This window comes from Suricata suricatta, chromosome 3 (assembly GCF_006229205.1).
Source record: "Suricata suricatta isolate VVHF042 chromosome 3, meerkat_22Aug2017_6uvM2_HiC, whole genome shotgun sequence".
NCBI classification, from domain to species: domain Eukaryota; kingdom Metazoa; phylum Chordata; class Mammalia; order Carnivora; family Herpestidae; genus Suricata; species Suricata suricatta.
In genome coordinates, this window is record NC_043702.1 from 125,977,552 (window position 1) to 125,999,833 (window position 22,282).

General features: G+C 37.7%; 1 protein-coding gene and 1 pseudogene across 2 annotated transcripts in view; one reads left to right on the plus strand and one right to left on the minus strand.

The window, feature by feature from the left end:
• COP1 (COP1 E3 ubiquitin ligase) overlaps window positions 1-22,282 on the minus strand; it is a 227,994-nt gene that overhangs the window by 171,563 nt on the left and 34,149 nt on the right. Inside the window, exons 3-6 of one of the 2 annotated variants that reach the window (XM_029935120.1) lie at window positions 20,426-20,523; window positions 14,679-14,755; window positions 13,417-13,536; window positions 4,914-4,982 (exon numbers count right to left, since the gene is read on the minus strand). In XM_029935120.1, the coding sequence (XP_029790980.1) occupies window positions 4,914-4,982; window positions 13,417-13,536; window positions 14,679-14,755; window positions 20,426-20,523 (364 nt within the window). The remainder of the gene's footprint in view (window positions 1-4,913; window positions 4,983-13,416; window positions 13,537-14,678; window positions 14,756-20,425; window positions 20,524-22,282) is intronic. The other variant, XM_029935121.1, reaches the window with a different exon arrangement.
• On the plus strand, window positions 6,085-8,786 carry LOC115288668 (annotated as a pseudogene).

Below are 22,282 nucleotides of genomic sequence, written 5' to 3' on the forward strand. Positions count from 1 at the left end.
ACCAACAGTGTATGAGGGTGCCCATCTCTCCACACCCTCTCCAACAACTGTAGTCTTTTGCTTTGTTCATTTTAGCCACTCTGACTGGTGTGAGGTGGTACCTCAGTGTGGTTTTGATTTGTGTTTCCCTGATGATGAGTGATGAGCATCGTTTTATGTGTCTGTAGGCCATTTGGATGTTTATTTATTTTTGAGCAGAAGAGAGAAAGAGAGCATGCCTATGTGTGTGAGCAGGGGAGGGGCAGAGAGAAAAGGCAACAGAGGATCCACAGCAGACTCTGTCCCTGACAGCAGGGAGCCCGGCATGGGCCTCAAACCCATGGACCATGAGATCATTACCTGAGCTGAAGTCGGACGCTCAACCGAGCCACCAAGGTGCCCCCAAGAGTGTACTTTAAAACTAAATCTAATTAAATATAAGGCAATTATTTAAATGCTGATACAAATTTGGCTTTTGCATTAAACCCAGAGCCCTTCTGTTCTATTTGACCATGAAAAAAGTATAACATGTTCATTTAAATATATTTACTTATTGGGGTACCTGAGTGGCTCAGTCAGTTAAGCGTCTAACTTCTGACTTCTGCTCAGGTCACGATCTCAGCTTGTGAGGTCGAGCCCCACCTCCAGTCTTTGCTGACAGAGCAGAACCCTGCTTGGGACTCTTTCCCTCTCTCTGCCCCTCTCCAGCTCTCATGAATTCACACTCCTCTCTCTCTAGAACTAAATAAAATTTTTAAATATTTATACTTATTAAATGCCATGGCAGGCAGAATCTAAGATGGTCTCCAAAGTTTCCTGTTGAGTATTCACACCTTTGTATAATTACCTCTCCTGATGTGGGCTGGACCTAATAATTTGCTTCTAATGACCAGAAAATAGCACATGTGCTAGAATGTAACTTCCAAATTTAAGTTTAAAAATTATATATAACTGCTGTCTTCAAAATGTGTTCTTTCTCACTTGCTCCCTCTGAGAGAAGCCAGAAGCTATGTAGTGAGCAACCAATGGAGAAGCCCATGTGCCAAGGTATTGGTATCCTTTTCCAATGGCCAGTGGGTGAGCTTGGAAGGATTCCTACCCCAAGCGAACTCTGAGGTTAACTGCTACCCTGGCCAACATCTTGACAGCAGCTTGCTAGAAACCTTGAGCCAAGGCACTCAGCTATACTGCCCCACAATTTTTGACCCAAGATATTAAATGTTTAATGTTTTAAGCCATTCATTTTGATGGTAACCTGTTACACAGCAATAGATAATAAATGCACATGCCTACTATGTGTCCTTCTCGTAATATCCGAAAAAGAGTCAGTAGGGAAAAATAACTTAAAAATAAACAAATAAATAAAGAATTCTAACAGCCCTAAAGTACTAGCAAGATGTGATATTGGAGTAAATAAGTATGTTAAATCTGAAAAGCAGATTTAACTTCTTAGATTGGTATATATCAATATCTAAACCAACACATATCATAACCCAAAAAAAGTTAAGTATAAGATCACAAAGTTAATTTTCAAGTCTGAATGTTACTCTTAGGAAAATAAATTCAAAAGTAGTAGTTTGCCTCCTGGTCAGCCTATACTTTGAATAAGTTCAAGTGTAAATTACACAACTAGATGCAAGACCTCTAACAAATATTCATTTTGAGGATTAGGTATGCAAATATACTTTACAATAAATGTGAAAAATATAACCACTCACTTCATTCTGTCTGTACAGAATTATGAGGTATTAATCAACTAAATTTCTAGACTAAAGTTTATTATGATTACATATCACTAATGTACCTGACTCCAATTATGGAGAAATTTATGAAATTCAATCAAAGTAACAGATAAACTTTTAAAGTCTATTGACAAAGCACTAAATTTTCAAATGTTTAAAACTTTTTTAACCTTGCTCCTCAGTGTCTCTTAGATAATTAAACCTGAAATAACTCAAAATCACTCAATTATAGGCACAACAACCACAAGAAACAAAAGGAAACCAAAATGTATTAATAACAATATAATCAATAAACCAAAGAGACATCAATATCCAGAAGTATGTAGAACTAGTGCACCTCTCAGTTAAAGTGCTTCAAAATGGAAAAAGAAATCATTCATTCACAAGATCAATCTAAAACCACACTGCAAAATTCTACAGTACAATTAACCCAGACATTCAATTACAAAAATATACTTCTACTAAGAGCTACGTGATCAAAAGCAGTATCCTAGAAGATTATTAGAGGCCCTCGACCACCACATGTGAGAGAGGAAAAATTAAAATCACAAGGATGAGTTATTTATTAGAAAACAATTTTCTACTGATCTCTCCCATTTCTGAACATCCTGTCATAGCTTTAGTTCCAAACTATCTTTTCAAGGATGTGTCTACAGTGAACCCTGAAAATAGTGACTTTGTCAGGGACAGAGGGCAGATTTGTTTTCTGATCAACATGATAAAAATAGTACCTCCCTCCAGGGCAAAGGCTAGAGAGGTTTGCCAGCAGACCTTTTAAAACACTGGGATTTCTTAAACTTGGGGTTCCTTAGTTGTTACATAAATGCCCTATGTGCACCTTTTACCTGAGCCCATCTCTACGTCACCCTGGCGAGACTTAAGGTTCAGAGAAAACATGCAAACATGAAGCAGGTGCACCAAATGTGCAAACCCTCTATCTCCAGCCCAGAAGTCTTGTGAAACTGACAGCACAAATGAAAGTGTGACAGGCTAACTCGTCAGCTTCCTAGTAGGGTAATAATCTCAGAATCTTCACAGTTTGTTTTTTTTTTAGAGTTATATGCTGTATCCTGTTATTACCTGAGACATTTTAAAATCTAACAATTTTGTTTCAAGCATCAGTAGACCTCTAGAAAAGCAGTGAAAAACCTCAGGGTCTAATGAAAACCTTAAATAATTCAGGACATAGGGGAGCCTGGGAGGCTCACTTGGTTAAGCCTCTGACTTCAGCTCAGGTCATGATCCCATGGTCCATGAGTCTGAGCCCCACATCAGGCTCTGTGCTGACAGCTCAGAGCCTGGAGCCTGCTTTGGATTCTGTGTCTCCCTCCCTCTCGCTGATACTTGGCCTCTCTCTCAAAATAAATCAACATTAAAAAAATTTTTTTAATAATAATTCAGGACACAGACAATGACCAGCCATTTAATTTAACCCTCAGACACCCTATGTTTGGACTATACACTTAATTGAATCATTTACTCATTCATTATCACCTAACTTCTCATGTACTTAATCCCACATTCAATGAGTTTAAAATTTAAGGCACAAAGAAGCATATGAAACTACTGTAAAACAATTTCACATTCTATCTTTAAAAGTTGGTAGGTATATATGGAATATGAAAAACTATCACTTTTCCAAAGAATTTTCTATAGCAAAAAGATGTTGAGTGTACATATGAAATTAATAATTTTATTTCCATACATTATAAAATTTTCAGCTTTGCTATGCAAGTGTGGTCCAAGGACCAACCATATCATCGCCTGAAGCTTCCTAGAAATACAGACTATGGGGTTCCAAAACACAGCCCCTTAATTGGAACCTGGATTCTATCAGGTCTTCAGGTGATTCTTATGCAGACCAAAGTTTAAGAAGTAGCCACCAAAAAGGAAAAAAAGAGAGGAATAAATTTTAAATTTATAATGAACATGTTTTTGTTAACAGACATATTAAAATCACAATTATTAGCTCTGCAAAGCTTAAGTTTAATTTTTAAAAAAGCCATAAACCAGATAAAGAATATTTAGCTATCAACAGTATAATACAGAAAAATCCAATTTGAATTTTAAAAAAGTTAAAAATAGATATCACAAATAATCAGAAACAGAGGAAATAGCACTCTAAGATAATGTAAGGTTCTGACAACGCACACTAACCATACTTCATCAAAATAAAAACATCTCTCAACTTTTTAGTTTCAAAAATAGATGGCCCAAAACTTGGCACATAATAGACATTACATGTATTTTTTTAATTAATAAAAAAATCTTACATAGAAAATTTAAAAATATAAGAAATTTGAAGACAGTTTGGAATTTAAATAAAAACTGCTTTTTGAAGTTATATTAGCATTCTCCCCATTGAATAGGATTTTTGCCTTTGATTTTCCCATATTTTGTACCGATAGTGTAATTGAAGAATTTTAAAATATAAAATGAAAAAATCCCTGATTATAAGATTATTAATAAAAAATTACCTTTTAGCTATCCTGTATGACACATTTCCAAGTTCTAAATAGGTAGTAGCTATGTTTTTGCCGGTTTGTCCCCCCAGCATACATTTTTGCCATAAGAAAAATACATAAGACTTTATTATCCAAAGTTCCAAAGTTCTCTTTTCAGAGTGTCATTTGGTAATTCTATTTTCTACTCTTTAGAGCTTTGAGGTTAAGTCACTGTATTCAATCCTACAGAAAACTTTTCAGTACACATCCAAAAAAGGATTTTAAAGTACCAATTCGTAGGGGTGCCTGGATGGCTCAGTTAAGCATCTGACTCTTAATCTTGGCCCAGGTCACAATCTCTAGGTTCATGGGAACGAGCCCCATGAAGCCTGCTTGGGACGGACTCTCTCTCTCTCTCTCTCTCTCTCTCTGTCTCCCTCCCTCCCTCCCTCCCTCTATGCCCCTCCCATGCTCGCGCTCTCAAAATAAATAGACAAACATAAAAATAGTAATAAAGTATCCAAAAAAGTATGAAATAAATAATAAAATTAAAATAATAAAGTACCAAGTTCTAAAGGCAAAAAAAAGTTAAAATAACAAAGCATAAGAAAACAGCCTACAACTCAAAAGTCTTTTTTACATATTTAAATAAGCTTTTGAGCATGAAATGCCTTTACAAAAATGGGGGGAAATGGGAATACTCAACAACAGTAAAGGAAACATTTGTAAAACACACAAAATAATATACCTCTCTCTTATTTCTTCTTGCAACCTTGAGGAATTCCATAAGGATCTGTAGTTGGGCTGCATGTGATTCCTATAATAGAAAATTATAATTGTTCTTTTAAAAACATGACTATTAGGGAAACCAATTTGACAATAAACTATTTAAAAAAATAAAATAAAAACATGACTATGAGTTCAAAGTTTAACACTGCACTATAACCAGTGTGAAGCAACTTCATGCACCCATTTAAGTTAGAGCCTATTACTTCTACTTAATCAGTTTTCTCATTTACTAACTGGCATTTTTAAAAGCAAGCCATTCTCCCCCAAAACTAAAAGTCATTTTTAAGAAACAGGTGTTTTAAACTATATTCCTCATCTACCATACTGAAAAACCACTTATGGAAAATGGCAACTCTGTCATCTGCCCCAGCTTTCCCCTCCAACCACACTAAGAGAACACCAAGACAAAACAATCATAGTGGAATCAACATACTTTCTAGAAACAATTGCTTTCTCCAAAAGCAGCATAGTAAATAAGGAATCCATACCTTTTAGAAATGAAACTTACAATGTGTGGCTATTACCTACTCCCACAGATGTGAGACTAACTGTATTTCCATAGAAAATTTCAGTCAAAATCAAACATTTTAAAAACAAATACCTTAATATAATCAAGTGGAAGGAGAGATAAATAATACAAATTGTTAAGTGAAACAAATGTAGCAGATAAAAGATAATTATAAGCTTGACAACCTCTGGGTATAAAATATAAAACTGAAAATATTTATCTATTACTACTAAAATTCAAACAAAGAGCCAAGGAATTCCAGGTGAAACTGATGAATGCATATATATAAAAAGATCATTAGAAGCTAAAAATGGAATGAGATGGTTTATTAACCAAGGTAATTCAAATTTATATATCTCAAAAGAAGAAGAATAAAGACCAGTAAATCACTTCCAAATCAAACAAAAATAAATAAATAAGAAAAATAATAAAACTTTCATTTACCTTGTTATGCACCAGAATTATCTGGGGAGCATTTGTTAAAACAAATAGGGACAATTATATTTGATCCTGTTACTCCAGAAAAGATTCCAAGAACCTTAGTTTCACAAGTCTCCAGGAGCCTCTCAGTCAGTAAGGTGGCTGAGTCAGTAAGGCAACCTCCCTGATTTTGGCCTAGGACATGATTGTTGGACTGAGCCCTGTAACTGGCTGTGCAGTGAGTGTGGAGCCTGCTTAAGATTCTCTCTCCCTCTGCCCCCCCCCTCCACCTCTCAAAATAAAATTAAACCAAATTCCCAGATAATAAAAATAAGCCAAAATTTGACAAATCCCTAAATATTACACATTACACAAAAAAGCAGGGCCACCCCACTCCCAGAGTCTATCCCCTGTGAGGAGAGAGAAGGGCTCTTCATATTTTGCATATTTAAAAGGCAAAATAGATCAATGAAATGTTTAAGTCAAAATAATACGGACAAGGGAGAACAAATACAAAGAGACAATCACATTAGGATATTCTAATTAACATAAGGGAATTCATGTTTCACAAGTGAATAAATTTTTAAAACATAGTATCATGAAACTTTTAAAGTGAATTGTTCTCCTCAAAACAAAATGGTACTTACTGGACCTTAGACACATTCCTGAAAGGTAAGCTGAACTATCACAAAGAACAAACTCATCAGGGCTCTGTGCCCCAACAATGATGACAAATATCCTTCTGCATCTTTCTTAGGATTTCTTATACTGGTTCTCTGTAATGGTCAACAAAATATTCGGCCTAAGAGCAAAGACCGTCTCTTTATACAAAAACAACACACACAGCCAGCACTGTTGATGCAATTGCAAAGGATGTGGATGTGTACAAACTATCCTCCAATACTAAGTCTGAATACTCTGCTTCAGTCTATCAACTAGAATATGTAAATAAGCTAAGAATGCAACTGATTTGTAGAAAGAAGAGGGAAAAAATGCCCCAAAGCCTCAAAGTCAAAGGAAAACTGGAACCAACTAAGAACAATAGGAATTCAGTTCAGCAAATGGACCTTTTCTGCAATTTAATCTTCGTTAAAAGGATATTTTAGGGGGTGCCTGGGTGGCTCAGTCGATTAAACTTCCGATATCAGCTCAGGTTATGATCTCACGGTTCGGGAGTTTGAGCCCCACATTGGGCTCTGTGCTGATAGCTCAGAACCTAGAGAGTGCTTTGGATCCTGTGTCTCCCTCTCTCTGCCCCTCTCCTGTCGGCGGGGTGTCTCTCTCTCTCTTTCTCTCTCAAAAATAAAATAAACATTAAAAATAAAATAAAGTAAAATTTCAAGAAAGGAGATAAATAGCAAATTTCTGAAACTATAATTTCACATGTGAATATAAAAGAAAATACATAAAGGAAACAGAAGATTAAAAAGAGAATGCTTAAAAATGTGAGTAACAGGGGTGCCTAAGTGGCTCAGTAGGTTAAGCATCTGACTCAATTTTGGCTCAGGGCATGATCTCACGGTTCAGGACTTCGAGCTCTGCATCTAACTCTGTGCTGGCAGCATGGAGCCTAGTTGGAATTCTTTCTCTTTCTCTCCCCCTCTCTCTCTCTGCCTGTCCCCTGCTCATGCTCTATCTCTCTCAAAATAAATTAACAAACATTAAAAACTTTTTTTAAAAAAAAAGAGAGAACGCTTAAAAGACTACACTGTATGTTAGCTAACTTGAAATTAAGATAGATAGCAAGAAAGAGGACCAGAAATATTATCTTTTCCAAGGAGCCAGGGCAGAAAAGCCTTGAAATACAAAAACATCAGGTAGAATACTCAAAAAAGGGTAGAACTTTCCAGAATGCTCAGTGAGAAACAGAGGAGTGGCAGCTGCCTGAGCTGTGTGTCCAGCAATGTGCTCCTTCCCACTCCCCACCATGGTAAAAGAGAGGCACCTGGGTAGCTCAGTAGATTGAGCATCTGACTCTTGATTTTGGCTCAGTTCATGATCTCAAGGTTCCTGGGATTGAGTCCACGTTGGGCTATATGCTGACAGCATAGAACCTGCTTGGGATTTTCTCTCTCCCTCTTTCTCTGCCCCTCCTCTGCTCACTCATGCTCACTCTCTCCTCTCTCTGAAAATAAATGAACATTTTTATAAAGAAAGAATTAAAAAAAATTTTTTTTCCACCAGATGGGACCTAGAATGGTTCAACAAGTTCAATCTGTGTGCATGGAGTGGCAGGACCACGGGAAAGAGATCAGTTCTAAAGACATGTAAAAGCTGCAATGGGGTCAAGTAAACAACTTCTAGAAGTTTATAGTGACAAAGGCATGAAGATGGCCAGAAGATAACACTCCATGGTGAAGGAGACCAAGACCCAGGACTGGAGCCAGGAGATAGCATCACTGTTTTAGATCAGAAGGACCATGCTGATTTTACTCGGCAAGGAGATCTCCTCATATGTGCGGATGTACCCCTGCGTGAAGCACTGTGTGGCTTTCAAAAGACAATACCTACTCTTGACAACCAAGCCATCATCATTACCTCTCACCCTGGGTGAGACTGTCAGGCATGGAGGTATCCAGTGTGTGCCAAATGAAGGCATGCCAGTTTATTGGAGACCATATGGAAAAGGTCACCTAATCATCGAATTTAAGGTAAACTTTCCTGAGAATGCCTTTCTCTCTCCTGACGAACTCTCCCTGCTGGGAAAACTCCTACCTGAGAGGAAGGAAGCAGAAGAGACGGATGAATTGGCCCAGGTAGAACTGATGGATTTTGATCCAAATCAAGGAAGATGGCACCATTACAAATGGAGAAGCACATGAGGATGATGAGCGTCAACCTGGAAGTGCTGTGTGGTGTCAGACCTCTTACCGGGGCAAGGGAGGGACACTGCTGGCCTTCTAATGCAGTAATGAGCAAGTGAAGGACCACAATCATAGCGCACTGCTTCCTACTGTTTTGAATACTCAATTACACTTAGTAGAGTTATAAAAGATAAAGAAGAAATTCAAATATAAAGGCTCTGACTTAGCCCTGTATGTATGACTTCAGTGTACGAGATAAATCTATTTCGTAGTTGTTAAAACTCCTTTTTTAAAAATTTCCCCTAGCATTTGTTAGGCCATACTTTGTAACTGACTTCACTTCTATGTACATGAGACAGTTTAGACTAAAATGCTAAGTGTATGTACTGACTTTAGTGTATGACCCTTAATTGTTAAGCTAGAACAGCGTTCCCCTCTGCAGCACCATCTTTTCTTTTTTTTTTTATATATATACATCAGTTCAGATTATACCTTTTTTTTCCTTCTCTTTGGACCATGATAAGCTTCAGAATAGTGACTTTCGGAGCAGGGGAACTTAAGTGAGAAGTTAATTTGCATGTATGAGATATGAAGGTGTTACTTTAAACCATTTAATACTCCGAAGTAACTGTAATCTAATGTTGCTAGTATAGCAAATTATGATGAATAGCTTTAATTGTAGGTTTAGGGGCGTGTGGGTGGCTCAGTCGGTTGAGCGTCTGACTTCGGCTCAGATCACGATCTCACAGTTCGTGGATTCGGGCCCCGAGTCAGGCTCTGTGCTGACAGCCAGCTCAGAGCCTGGAGCCTGCTTCAGATTCTGTGCCTCCCTCTCTCTCTGTGTCTCTCTGTGTCTCTCAAAAATAAATAAAAAACATTTTTAAAAATTGTAGGTTTAACAGTAATATTCACAGGCTTAAATCTAGATATCAGATTTAAGCAATTCTTGAAATGTATGAATGTTTCCTTAATATACTGATTACAAAGTAAAAAAAAAGAATACTCAAAAAGTTTGCTTTGGCAGTGGGGCAAAATTAGCCTACATAAAAATATCCTCTGTTACCACCTAATAAAGCTTTAAAAAAAAGATTCAAAAGAATCCAACTATTTCCAAGTAATTTAACAGAACAAAGCTCAGGAATGTATAAAGTAATAGAAAAAAAAACTAAACAAAATTTACAATTCCTGACAGCCAACCAACATATTAATAAGCAGGGGTGCCTGAGAGTCAAGTGTCCAACACATGATTTTGTCTCAGGTCATGATCTGGATCGAGTCCCACATCAGGCTCTGCACTGACAGCCAATAACTGACAAATCATTCGGGCAATGCAAATTAAAGCCACTATGAGCTATCACCTCACACCTGTTACAACGGCTCTTATCTAAAGGAGAGGAGCTAACACCTGGCGGTGAGGATGCGGAGAAAAAGGAACCCCCGTGCACTGCGGGTGGGAATGTGAATTGGTACAACTACTGTGAGAAACAACAGTATGGAGGTTTCTCAAAAAACTGAAAATAGTTATGTGGCTTTTCACCACCTAACTGTTGGAAGGCTTCTAGGTACACAGGTACCATAACGGCTGCATGGCTTCCCTGGTCCACCTGACCTTCCAGATCTACAAGGCACTGTAGATCCCAGCTGGAGGTAACAGCTGGGATGGAGCAGATCCCTGCACTACAGAAGGACAAATCTTGAACGCAAGCTACTGAAACCCCCTCTGCACAAGGTGGCTAATAGCACCAGAAGGACCAGTTCAAACGCCCATCGCTGGAGGCATAAGGAGAGTTTCCCTTGGGAAAGCAATTTTGAAAAAAAATTCACGTTAAGAATCTTCCCTCACTCGGGACATCTGGGTGGCTCAGTAGGTTAAGCATCCAATTTCGGCTCAGGTCGTGATCTCATGGTTTAGGAGTTCAAGCCCCGTATTGGGCTCCATGCTGACAGTTCAGAGCCTGCTTTGGATTGTTTCCTCTCTGCCCTCCCCTGCTGGCTTGCTCGCTCTCACTTTCTCTCTCTCTCTCTCTCTCTCTCTCTCTCTCTCTCAAATAAACACACACTAAAAAAAAATTAAAAACAAGAACCTTACTTCAATTTTCAAAAAAAATAAAAATAAAAACAAAGCCAATACTGGAGAAGGAGGTGCTGGACAACAAGGAAGGCAGCCTGGCCACCACCTCTGAACCTTGAATCAAACTTCTGGGCATTCTTAAGAAAAATAAAAATTGAAAACTACCATATGATCCAGTAATCCTACTTTTCAGTATTTATTCAAACAACTGAATCACTACACTGAAGAGACACATGCATGGACCCTACAGCATTATTTACAAAATAACCAAGATACAGATAAGGGTCCACCACCAAGAATGGACAAAGACATGGCAGGTATATACACAATGGGATATTATTCAGCCGTGAGAATAAAGGAGATCTTAACCACTTGCAACAACATGGATGGACCTTGAGGGCATTATGTTAAGTGAAAAAGTCTGACAGAGATTGATATCACTTACAGGTGGAATCTTAACACAAAACACACCATACTGCTAGAGATCAGATTTGTGCTAACTAGAAATGAGGGAGGGGGGCGGACTGGATGAAGGTGATCAATATGTACAAACTTCCAGTTACAATAAGTACTGAGGATACAACACAATGACTACAGTCAATACCACTATATGGTATATTTGAAAATTGCTAAAAGAGGGGCGCCTGGGTAACTCGGTCGGTTAAGCGTCTGGCTTCAGCTCAGGCCATGATCTCACAGTTCATGGGTTCGAGCCCCGCATCAGGCAGGCTCTGTGCTGACAGCTAGCTCAGAGCCTGGAGCCTGCTTCAGATTCTTTATCTCCCTCTCTCTCTGACCCTCCCCTGCTCACGCGGTCTCTTTCTGTCTCTCAAAAATCAATTAAAAAAAATTACTAAAAGAGTAAATCCTAAAAATTTTCATTACAAAGAAAAACACTTCCTTTTTTGTTTCTCTTGTACTTATATGAGGTAATGGATGCTATATGAGATGATGGATGTTACTAAACTTACTGTGGTAATCACTGCACCATACATGTATATCAAGACATTATGCTATATACCTTAAGTGTACACAATGTTATATGCCAATCATATCTCAATAAAACTAAAAGAAAATAAGTAAATAAAAGATAAAGCCCCTCTTCCAAAAAGACAGGAGAAATTCCTAAGGGCCCTGCCCCTTAAAAAAACCACAACCTGGGAGAATCATTCTGTTAAGCACAACCTCCACCAGTCCCTTGGCCTACTAAAAGACGCCCATTTCTATCGGATGCACTCCAGATCTAAGCTATGTTAATAAACACTTCCGCCACAGAATTTTTTAAACTGAAACTGGAAAGGAAAGCCCTTTTGCTTCTTTAAAACATAAATATAAATGAAGAAAGTGCAAGTGACTATATTACCCACCATGTGATAAAAATCTGAGAAAAGGAAATCAGACCTGTCCTGAAGAACACATGAGGCACCAAAGACCCAACAACATTCGAGAGCCTGATTTCATTTCCTCATAGTCTCCAGAGAAGCTATGGTTCCAATCTTCCCGATATTTGGTTCTTAAACTTGTCCTTTTCCTGTATGTCAGCTACTCACTCACTCACTCACTTAACCCCCTCCTTTTCATTTAAGCCAGGTCACGGGGACTCTGCCTATGCTAAGGTGTGAGTTGCTCCTAATGGATTATATTCCATTCTTGACTAATACATGCAAATTCACATTTTACACTGTTTATATTTACATGAAATAAATGCAATTTTACATTTATTTGCTTTCATTAGATGAAACAGGATATATTTAGTTCTCATTCCCATCTTTCTATAAATTCCTTTAAGCCATAGACTACAGCTGCCACCAATGGACGCTTGCTGAAAGGATTTCATGTAGATAAAAATAATATCTATTTTCTCTTCTAAATCTCATATGTGAAGAAGAGAAGATATGGCAAGTAATATATTTATTAGAAAAAAATGACCAATATAATTGTTCCCCATTAAAACAAAACTGTACTTTCTCATGTCTTTCTTATCACTCAGTTTTTCTTAGTATAAACTGGACAGTCCAACTAAGTTGTATATAAGAAATTTTTCTTGGGGCACCCACCTGGGGGGCTCAGTCAGTTAAGCATATGACTGTTGCCTTCTGCTCAGGTCATAATCTCACAGTCCATGAACTGAGCCCCACGTCAGGGCTCTGCACTGACAGCAAGGGGCCTACTTAAGATTCTCTCTCTTCCATTCTCTCTGTCCCTCCCCTCCTTGCTGTCTCTCCCAAAATAAATGTTTTTAAAAAGAAATCGGGCACCTAGATGGCTCAGTCAGTTAGACTCTTGATTTTGGCTCAGGTCATGATGTCATGGTCATGTGATACAGCCCCATATCAAGCTCTGTGCTGAGCATGGAGTCTGCTTGGGATTCTCTCTTTGCCCATCTTCCCCACTCATGCTCTCTTACACGCTCGTGTGCGCTCTCTCTCTCTCTCAAAATAAATATTTTTAAAAAGAAAAAGAAAAAAGGTGTTTGTCTTTTCTTTTACTTGGAATGGGTAATTTGTTAGAAGTGATACCTTGCACATGTTTTCTTACAGAATAAAATTGGATGAACTTAGTAACAGACACTACCCTATTATTTTTAAGCATTTCTAGATCTTTCTCAATGCAATAAAAATCACCACTTAAAATGTTTTTAAGTTCAGCTACCACTTACTGCTTCCAGTTGTTTCTTCTTTTGCACTAGTAATTCCAACATAAGGTTGACATTAGCCAAATCAAGGTTATCTTGGTCAGTTCCCAACAAATCTTGAAATATTTGCCACCTGTGGCCATTCTAAAAATGAAGAAGAAACACAGCAACTTCAAGAAGACTGTTTCAGAGATTCTAAAACAAATGCTTAACTGCTACTTCCTAATATGTTATGACATAGATATAAAAAAAAATACTTTGATATTCTAACCTACTCCTTCCCAGCTAGTGGCTCCCATTCTTCTAATCATAAATTAAACACTGTTTCTCCCTTAAATGAATTTAGGTAATAGATACAAAAGTCATATTCAAGACAAATATTAAGTGGGCACAGCTTAAGGTATTAACTCCCTTCAAAAGAAGTGCTTGGATTTTGGGGTGCCTTGGTGGTTCTGTCAACCGGGTGTCCAACTCTTGATTTCTGTCCACATCATGATCTCACAGGTTTGTGGGATAAAGCCTCGTGCTGGGTTTTGTGCTGAGAGTATGGACCCTGCTTGGGATTCTCTCTCCCAATCCCTGCCCCTCCCCCTCCTCAAAATAAATAAACTTTTATGACTAAATAAGTAAGTGCTTGGATTTTAATGATTTGCCTAGCCATATTTTCAACTTTGTATTTGGTAAGGCATTAATTTAAGCTCACTCCCCTCAATAATTTGGGACTGATCCTCTTAAATTCAGAATCTTCCAACAGTTTTCCAAATTACCAACCATAGTTTCACACTGCCATATAATCCTCCAAATGTCATGTGTTACAAGCCAACAATGACTTGGTGTGACCTTTCAAAATGTGGTCAATAAATTTTGGACAATGTAGTTAACAACGTTCTTTACTAAACAGAATAAACCTAAAACAAATTTCCTTTAAAAAAAAAAAAAAGATCCATGACATATTAAGCTTTCATATCTAATTAATATTAGGGCACCTGGGTGGCTCATTCATTAAGCATCTGACTTCGGTTCAGGTCAGGATCTCATGGGGTTCATGAGTTAAGTCCCACCTCGGGTGAGCTCGAGCCCTGCTTCAGATGAGCCCTGCTTTTTTCTGTCTCTCTCTCCCCTTCCTTTCCTGCCTCCCTCTGCCCATCCTGAGGTTCTCTCTCTCTCTCTGCCACTTGCTCACTTGTGCACTCTCTCTCAAAAAAACAAAATTTTAAATTAATATTAAATCAATAAAAACAACAAATTGAAATTTATTAAAAATAGTAATAAGAGTCGAAACATACGGTACTACTCACTGAGTGGTCCAATTTGAACCTCTTTTCCTCAAATCTTTGGTTCTGTTTGAGAATGAGCTCATTCACTGAAAAGAAAAACAAAACAAAAAGCACATATAATTTCTATTATTGTTAAATGCATCACCTAATTGTTCTGTTATAATGGGTTCGATTTTCAATTTAAAGAGCCCCCAAATTAAAAAGATGCTAAGCAGAAATTGCTAGGTTTTCATTTTATATCAAATTTGAAACGGTTCTGCCACAGCTACTACCACAACGGCTAATACCACTACCACCACTGCCACAGGAGAACTGTGTAGAATGTCTGTTTTCTTGTACGTATCTCAATGACTCTATCAGCACCTGGAGGGAGACAATTCTTCACTGTGTGAAACTGTCCCATACTCCACATGGTACCTGGTTGATTCTATGAAGTAGGCACTAACCATTTTTATTTGTTCTTCTTTTTGTTTGTTACTTTCCTACAAATATCAATTTTATAGGTGGACACTGTCAGTTACCTATCAAAAACATCTTCCCCCTCTTTTTATAAAGAACAACATAATTTTCTCCCAAGTGTCGGGCTGCCACAAGCTTTCAGAAAAGCCAGGTCCCACCCCGGTCCTATGGAATGACTGGCTATCTGGAACCACTTAGAGCCATCCTGCCGTCTTGGGGGGGAGCTAGTCAAAGAACCAGTGCCTATGCTGGAGAGAGAGGAACAGAGAGAGAGAACTTGATACTACCACTGAGCCACTGAATTAACCAATTCTACAAATTCTTTCCTTCTGTCTTTAACAAACAACAGATAACAACAGACAAAAACAACAAAAACCTGATAAAGAAAAAGAAACCAGTACTAAGCCAGTTTAGCACTAGTCTAGCACTTTAATTTATAGACATTATCCTATGGGTTATCCTCCCATTTCAGAGTTGAGAAAATTAGAAAGCATCATGAACTCACTCATGGTAACATACAATATAAGAGAACTGGGATATAAATCCAACTAATACTTCCTACTATACCACAATCCAACTATTAATGTTTCTTTTTTTTTTTAATGTTTTATTTATTTTTGATACAAAGAGAGACAGAGCATGAGAGGCGGAGGGGCAGAGAGAGAAGGAGACACAGAACCGGAAGCAGGCTCCAGGCTCTGAGCTAGCTGTCAGCACAGAGCCTGACGTGGGGCTCAAACCCACGAACGTGAGATCTGACCTGAGCCAAAGTCGGAGGCTTAACCGACTGAGCCACCCAGGCGCCCCGTACTATTAATATTTCTTAACCAATCAGAGAGGTAACAAGCCCACACTAAGAATCCACACTTCAATGACAAACAAGACTGAATCTACTAAGCCTCAAGCAACTCTGAGTATTGGAAGACAAATGTATAAGGTGCAGTAGTTGTAACAATGTCATAATCAGTACTATCACAGAACACAGGATAAGGAGCAATCGAAATGTAAATGAGTAGGCTACACACAGAAGGTGACATTAGAATTGGGCTATAACAGGCACACAGAGATTCACTAAACAGAAAAATAAGTGGAAAAAAATACAGATAAAGGGGGTGAGAAAGAGGGGTGAATCATAAAAGAGCAGGAGATAAAAATGACTTAAAATCTTCATGCTGAAACACAGGGTCACAGTGATTCCGTTAATGATTAATGGACTATCAACTAAGGCTGGAAATGCAGACAGATGGGAACCTACTATGTATCTCACAAAGTTACTATTATAATCCAGGGAAGAGAAAGGAGAGCCTGAAATAATGTAGTGGGAATAAAGAGAAGTACATAAATAAGACTTTAATGTTTCAGTAACAGGATTATCCATTTAAATAAAAACTGTGACTTAAATTGTAATACTTTGTGTGCATACTACATTGCATTTTACTGAGAAATCTTGTATACCACTGAACTTGAAGAATATTCTATATCCATAATTATAATTATAATTCTCTGGATCCTTAAAACAGCCACAGTACTAAGAACAAACAATGAATTTCTACTGCTAACACTTCCATTCTAGCAACTATCTTTTTAGAAGCAAGACTGTATAGTTCAAGCACATACTCCTAAGACTGACTACTTAGGACCAAATTCCAATTCCACCAATACAACTGTATAACTTTACACAAATTACTCAACTTCTCGGTGCCTTAGTTTCCTCACCTCAACAATGAGTAGGGCAACAACAGTACCTATTTCATAGGACTGAAAATTAAATGAGTTAGTTTACACAAAGCACTTAGAACACTGCTTAGCAGTACGAAGGATGTTATATATTTACTTTTTTTTTAATTTAAATTTTAGTTAGTTAACATACACTGCAATATTGGTTTCAGGAGCAGAATCTAGTGATTCATCACTCACTTACAACACCAAGTGCTCATCAAAATGCCCTTCTTATTTGCTTACTTTCTTTACAAATAGGAATTTTAAATGTAACAGTCATGTTGTCCCTTCACAGAATAATAAAGTCATTCGTAAGGGAGATAAGAAAATTCAATTTACATATTTTATATATAGACAGAAAAATACGGACTGAGAGAAGGAGAGAGATGGAGGCAGGAAGCTGGAAGGAGCTTTCATACCATGGAGAGACAGGAAAGCTAGAGAGCAAATCTTGGCAGGAGCAGAAGACAGCAATCAATGGGGGCAATAGATGGGGACAGGGACAGAAGACTTCACCTCCCATGAGCCTTTCAGTAACAAGAAAAAGAAGGCTCTCAAGATCAAGTAAGATGGAAAGGATAGTGAATGTGTTAGAGGAGGAGAGAGGTAGTAGGAGAGAATTAAACAGAATGCTACAGAAGGTAGAAAAAGAGATAGGAGAAGGAAAGGCAGAAGAAAAAGGGTCCAATAGGGTGTTTAGGGCAGAAAAGGAAAAATCAAAGTACCGGTCTTAACAAAAAAGTGTATAATAATACTGACCAGACAGCCACTTACACTTTAAAAAGAAAAAGGAAAATTTTTATATAATTTTTTTTATTGTTTTTTATTTATTTCTGAGAGACAGACAGAAACAGCATGAGCAGAGGAGGGTCAGAGAGAGAGGGAGACACAGAATCTGAAGCAGGCTCCATGCTCCAAGCTAGCTGTCATAGAGCCTGATGTGGGGCTCGAACCCAAGAACCGTGAGATCATGAACTGAGCCGAAGTCAAACACTTAACCGACTGAGCTACCCAGGCGCCCCATAAAAAAAAAAGAAATATCTTAAACTTACATCATGTTATATGTCCATTATATTTTAATATTTTAAAAATTAGGATGATCCTAAAGCCTCATGAGTGGTTCAGTAGTTAAGCGTCTGACTCCTGATTTCAGCTCAGGTCAATGCCTCACAATTCGTGACCCTGGGCCCCACATCAGGTACTGCACTAAGAGTGCAGAGCCTGCTTGGGATTCAGTTTCCCTCTGTCTCTGCCCCTCCCCGACTGGTGTGCGTTCTCTCTCTAATTAAATAAATAAACTTCTAAAAATAAAGAGATAAAAGTTTTATTTTTAAAATAACCATATTTATAACCCTCCCAAAGTTACATCCTTTACAACCACTTAAACATATCAAGAAAAACTGAGGATGCTCACTTTACATGCAGAATCAATATATAAGGAAGAACATCGTTTTTCAGTATTGCTTTTATATGAATCATCCAGACCAAAAATTCTGAAAACCACTGCTATAGAAAATGTCTAGCACAGCTCTTCACCCATGACTCAGGTAAATGTACAGTATTAAAAATGAAGGGTCCTGGGGCGCCGGGGAGGCTCCGTTGGTCAAACATCCAACTTGGGCTCAGGTCATCATCTTGCAGTTCATGGGTTCCAGCCCCACCACAGAGCCTGCTTCAGACTCTGTCTTCCTCTCCCTCTGCCCCTCCCCTGCTCACACTGTCTCTCTCTCAAAAATAAACATTTAAAAAAAAAAAACACAATAAAAAATAATAATAAATAAAAGGTCCTAATCTATCAATAAAAAAGGTGCAAGAGGTGCCTGGGTGGCCCAGTCAGTTGAGGGACCAACTTCTGCTTTCAGCTCAGGTCATGATCCCAGGGTTGTGAGATCCATGCCCAGGTCAGGCTCCATGCTCTCCCTCCCACTTCCTCTCTGGGCACCTGTCGGGCTCAGCTGGTTAAGTCTTGACACTTGATTTTCGGTTCTCAGGTCATGATTTCATGGTTCATGGGACTGAGCCCCGTGTTGGGCTCAGCACTCAAAGTCCAGAGCCTGCTTGGGATTCTCTCTCTTGCTCGCTTGCTCTCTCTCTCTCTCTCTCTCTCTCTCTCTCTCTCTCTCTGCCTGTCACCCCAATTCTCTCTCTCAAAGTAAACATTTAGGAAACAAAAAAAAGATTCTCTCTCTGCCTCTGCTCCTCTCCCCTCCTTGCACTTGCTCACTCTCTCCCTCTCTCAAATAAAACAAATACTCCTGTTATCCAAAACCAAATCTTTTTATCCATAAAAAGAGGTTAAAAACTAAATCATCACCAAGATAATTTCTAGCTTAGAAAGTCAGTAATTGTGGGGCGCCTGGGTGGCTCAGTTGGTTAAGCAGCTTCGTTCGGCTCAGGCCACGATCTCATGGTTCGTGGGTTTGAGCCCCACGTTGGGCTCTGTGCTGACAGCTAGCTCAGAGCCTGGAGCCTGCTTCTGATTTTGTATCTCCCTCTCTCTCTGACCCTGCCCTGCTCACGCTGTCTCTCTGTCTCTCAAAAAAAAATGGGGTGCCTGGGTGGCTCAGTCAGTTAGGCATCCAACTTTGGCTCAGATCATGTTCTCACGGTTTATGGGTTTGAGCCCCGCGTCAGGCTCTGTGCTGACAGCTAGCTCAGAGCCTGGAGCCTGCTTCAGATTCTGTGTCTCCCTCTCTCTCTGACCCTCCCCTGCTCATGCTGTCTCTCATAAATAAAAACATTTTTTAAAAATTTTTTAAAAATCAGTTATTGTGACTTCACTATTCACTAGACATACGTGAGAATATATGCTCACTGCGTGAAATCACTAATACAGTACTATATGTTAAAACTCCCTCCATACTAGTATACAGTGCTCTATTTATAAATTCACATAACAGAAATTCACGTAACTTCTGGACTCATTTTAGAATGATGCCTGAAAATCTTAGTAAACACAGAAACTGTTAGAACAGAAGATTTTTTTTCTGTATTTAACCATTCCAAAAGTTTTCCAAACATACAACAACTGGTAGGACAGAGATTCTAGAAGCCCACACAGCAGCATCAATCCATGTTTTCAGATTCAGGGACAAAGGATTCTGCTTTGCAGGACGTTTCATCTCCCTTCTGCCTAGCCTCGCCCATCGGGTTCAGTGCTGCAGAGCATCCTACACTCAGCATTTCTTCTCAGTTCTTCCACAAGCTCTTTCCTCCCCAGCCTCTCACTTCTGCCCCAGAATCATGAACAGCAGGAATGCACAACTCTTGATAGATAGGTGTTCTACACCTCTGCATTCCCCTTCAGCCTCACATTCTGTCCAGCCATATATATAAGAAATAACAGTTTTGTCAATTTTTCTTTTTTTGTGAAAATTAAAAATAATAAAATATAGTACTGACAACACATAGTATGGAAAAATGCACTAGAACCCAAGGAAGTCTGGGGAGATCACACAGGTAAATAGGAGAGAGAGACTGGCTTTACCTCTAAACTATGTTTTCTAAATAAATTAGTGCCAACAGACACTTTGGGGCTAGAATATTTTTACAAATAAAGAATCATTCCAAAGACTCACCCAAGAAATTAGGATACAGATGATCAATATTATCCACAACATAGTTACACTTGGGACATCTATTATTATCCTCCAAACTCTGATGAATACACTTGTAGCTATTAGCAGAAAAAAAAAATAAAATAAAATAAGTTTCATTAAATCAGTGAAGAATAAACTGATCACAAAATAATGCCTATTAGTCTTCTATTTCTCATTTAAAACAAGTAATGTTATCAAATTTATTTCAGCTTATATTTTTTCATAATAAAGACACCAAGGGCATTTATTAGACAATACTATACAAAAGTTGTTTAAAAATGAACTTGAATAATAAGTCTACTGGATATAAAATGTTTAAAAATGTACTAACTTTTAAGCTTATGCAATTTAAATATTGTAAAACAACACCAAGAAAAGCAAATGCCTGTGATTTAGTTAAGAAAATAGACCATGTTCTTGGAGTGCTGATATTGATACCAAAAAAAAAAAAAAAAAAAAAAAAAAAAACCACCACATTCAAATAAAAGAAGAGAAAAACATAAAAATCAATAAGAAACATTAGTCAATAAGCATGAGAAAATCATCACTTTCCATAGAATAAAAAATTGTCTTAAATTATATAGTTTTTACCTAACAGAATGGAAAAAGAGAAAATACTGTCAAAGTTAAGGAGCAAGTTAAGTATAAACAACCTCATGTACTGATGAAGGAAATGTGGCTACCACACTCCCAGAAGCCAAGTGGTAGAGAAAACCTAACGGCTGCACATTCTCTTTGATGTAATGAGTTTATTTCTAGGAGAGTAACCTAAGGAAATGAGCAGAGATATATACGCAGAAAAGTGTTCAAGGTTATCTGTAAATAGCAACAAATCAAAACACTAGGAGTAAATTGACTAATTTTGTAAACATCAATCCAATGCTATATGAAAAAAATCATATTGCAATACATAATATGCCATGAAAAATCTAATAACTGTCAGTTATTAACTATTAGTAGTTATAGCTAGAGAAATAAATTTTTCCTTCCTTACATTATATATTTCTGTAATGTGATTTTTTACAATTGTCTTATAATAACTTTTTGAATATAGTTCTACTAAACCACAGAGAAATATCAAACTGACATTTAAAAGTCACTGTATCAGTTTCAGGGACTAAAAATCTCTAACACAGTGCATATAGTACAATCTCATTTCTATTTTTTAAAAATAACTGCACATGTGTACATTTAAAATAAACGAAAAGAAGACATTCATCATTATGTTCATAATGAAGGTCTCTGAATCATATAATTATAGGAAATCTTTTCTTTGTAGATGCCTACAAGTGTCTAGAGTAAAAAAGTACTGCTCCTAACAATTAGGAGGGAGAAATTAAGAATTTGTAATAATTCTTTTAAGAAAGAGTTCTTGTAAGAATTCTTGTAAGAAACCTTGTAAGAATTTACAAGGGTGACTATAAACATGATTTCTAAAAAGACAGCACCTCTTTTATTCTGTATTCAAATCACTATAAAATTTTAATTTTTATATCTACTTACTTCACTCTACCTTATCAAAACAGAAACCTACATCCATTAGGTTTCTCTGTTCCAACTATCAACTGCTTTCTCACCTCACATTTGTTATTTTTAAGGTAAGTAAAAAGAAGACATCACAGAGCATTAACGTAGCAGTGGTCTCTGGCACAGTACAAAGACCTAATGGCTGGCATATAATAAGCACTCAAATATGTATTAAATAATCTGCACAGCATTCCAGAAATAGTATCACCTCTTGCAACTATGACAAGGCTAGGATTACCATATTCCCACAAGATCGGCTACATATCTGTCAGAAAATTTCCTACATGGAAATTTCAATGAAGGAAATAA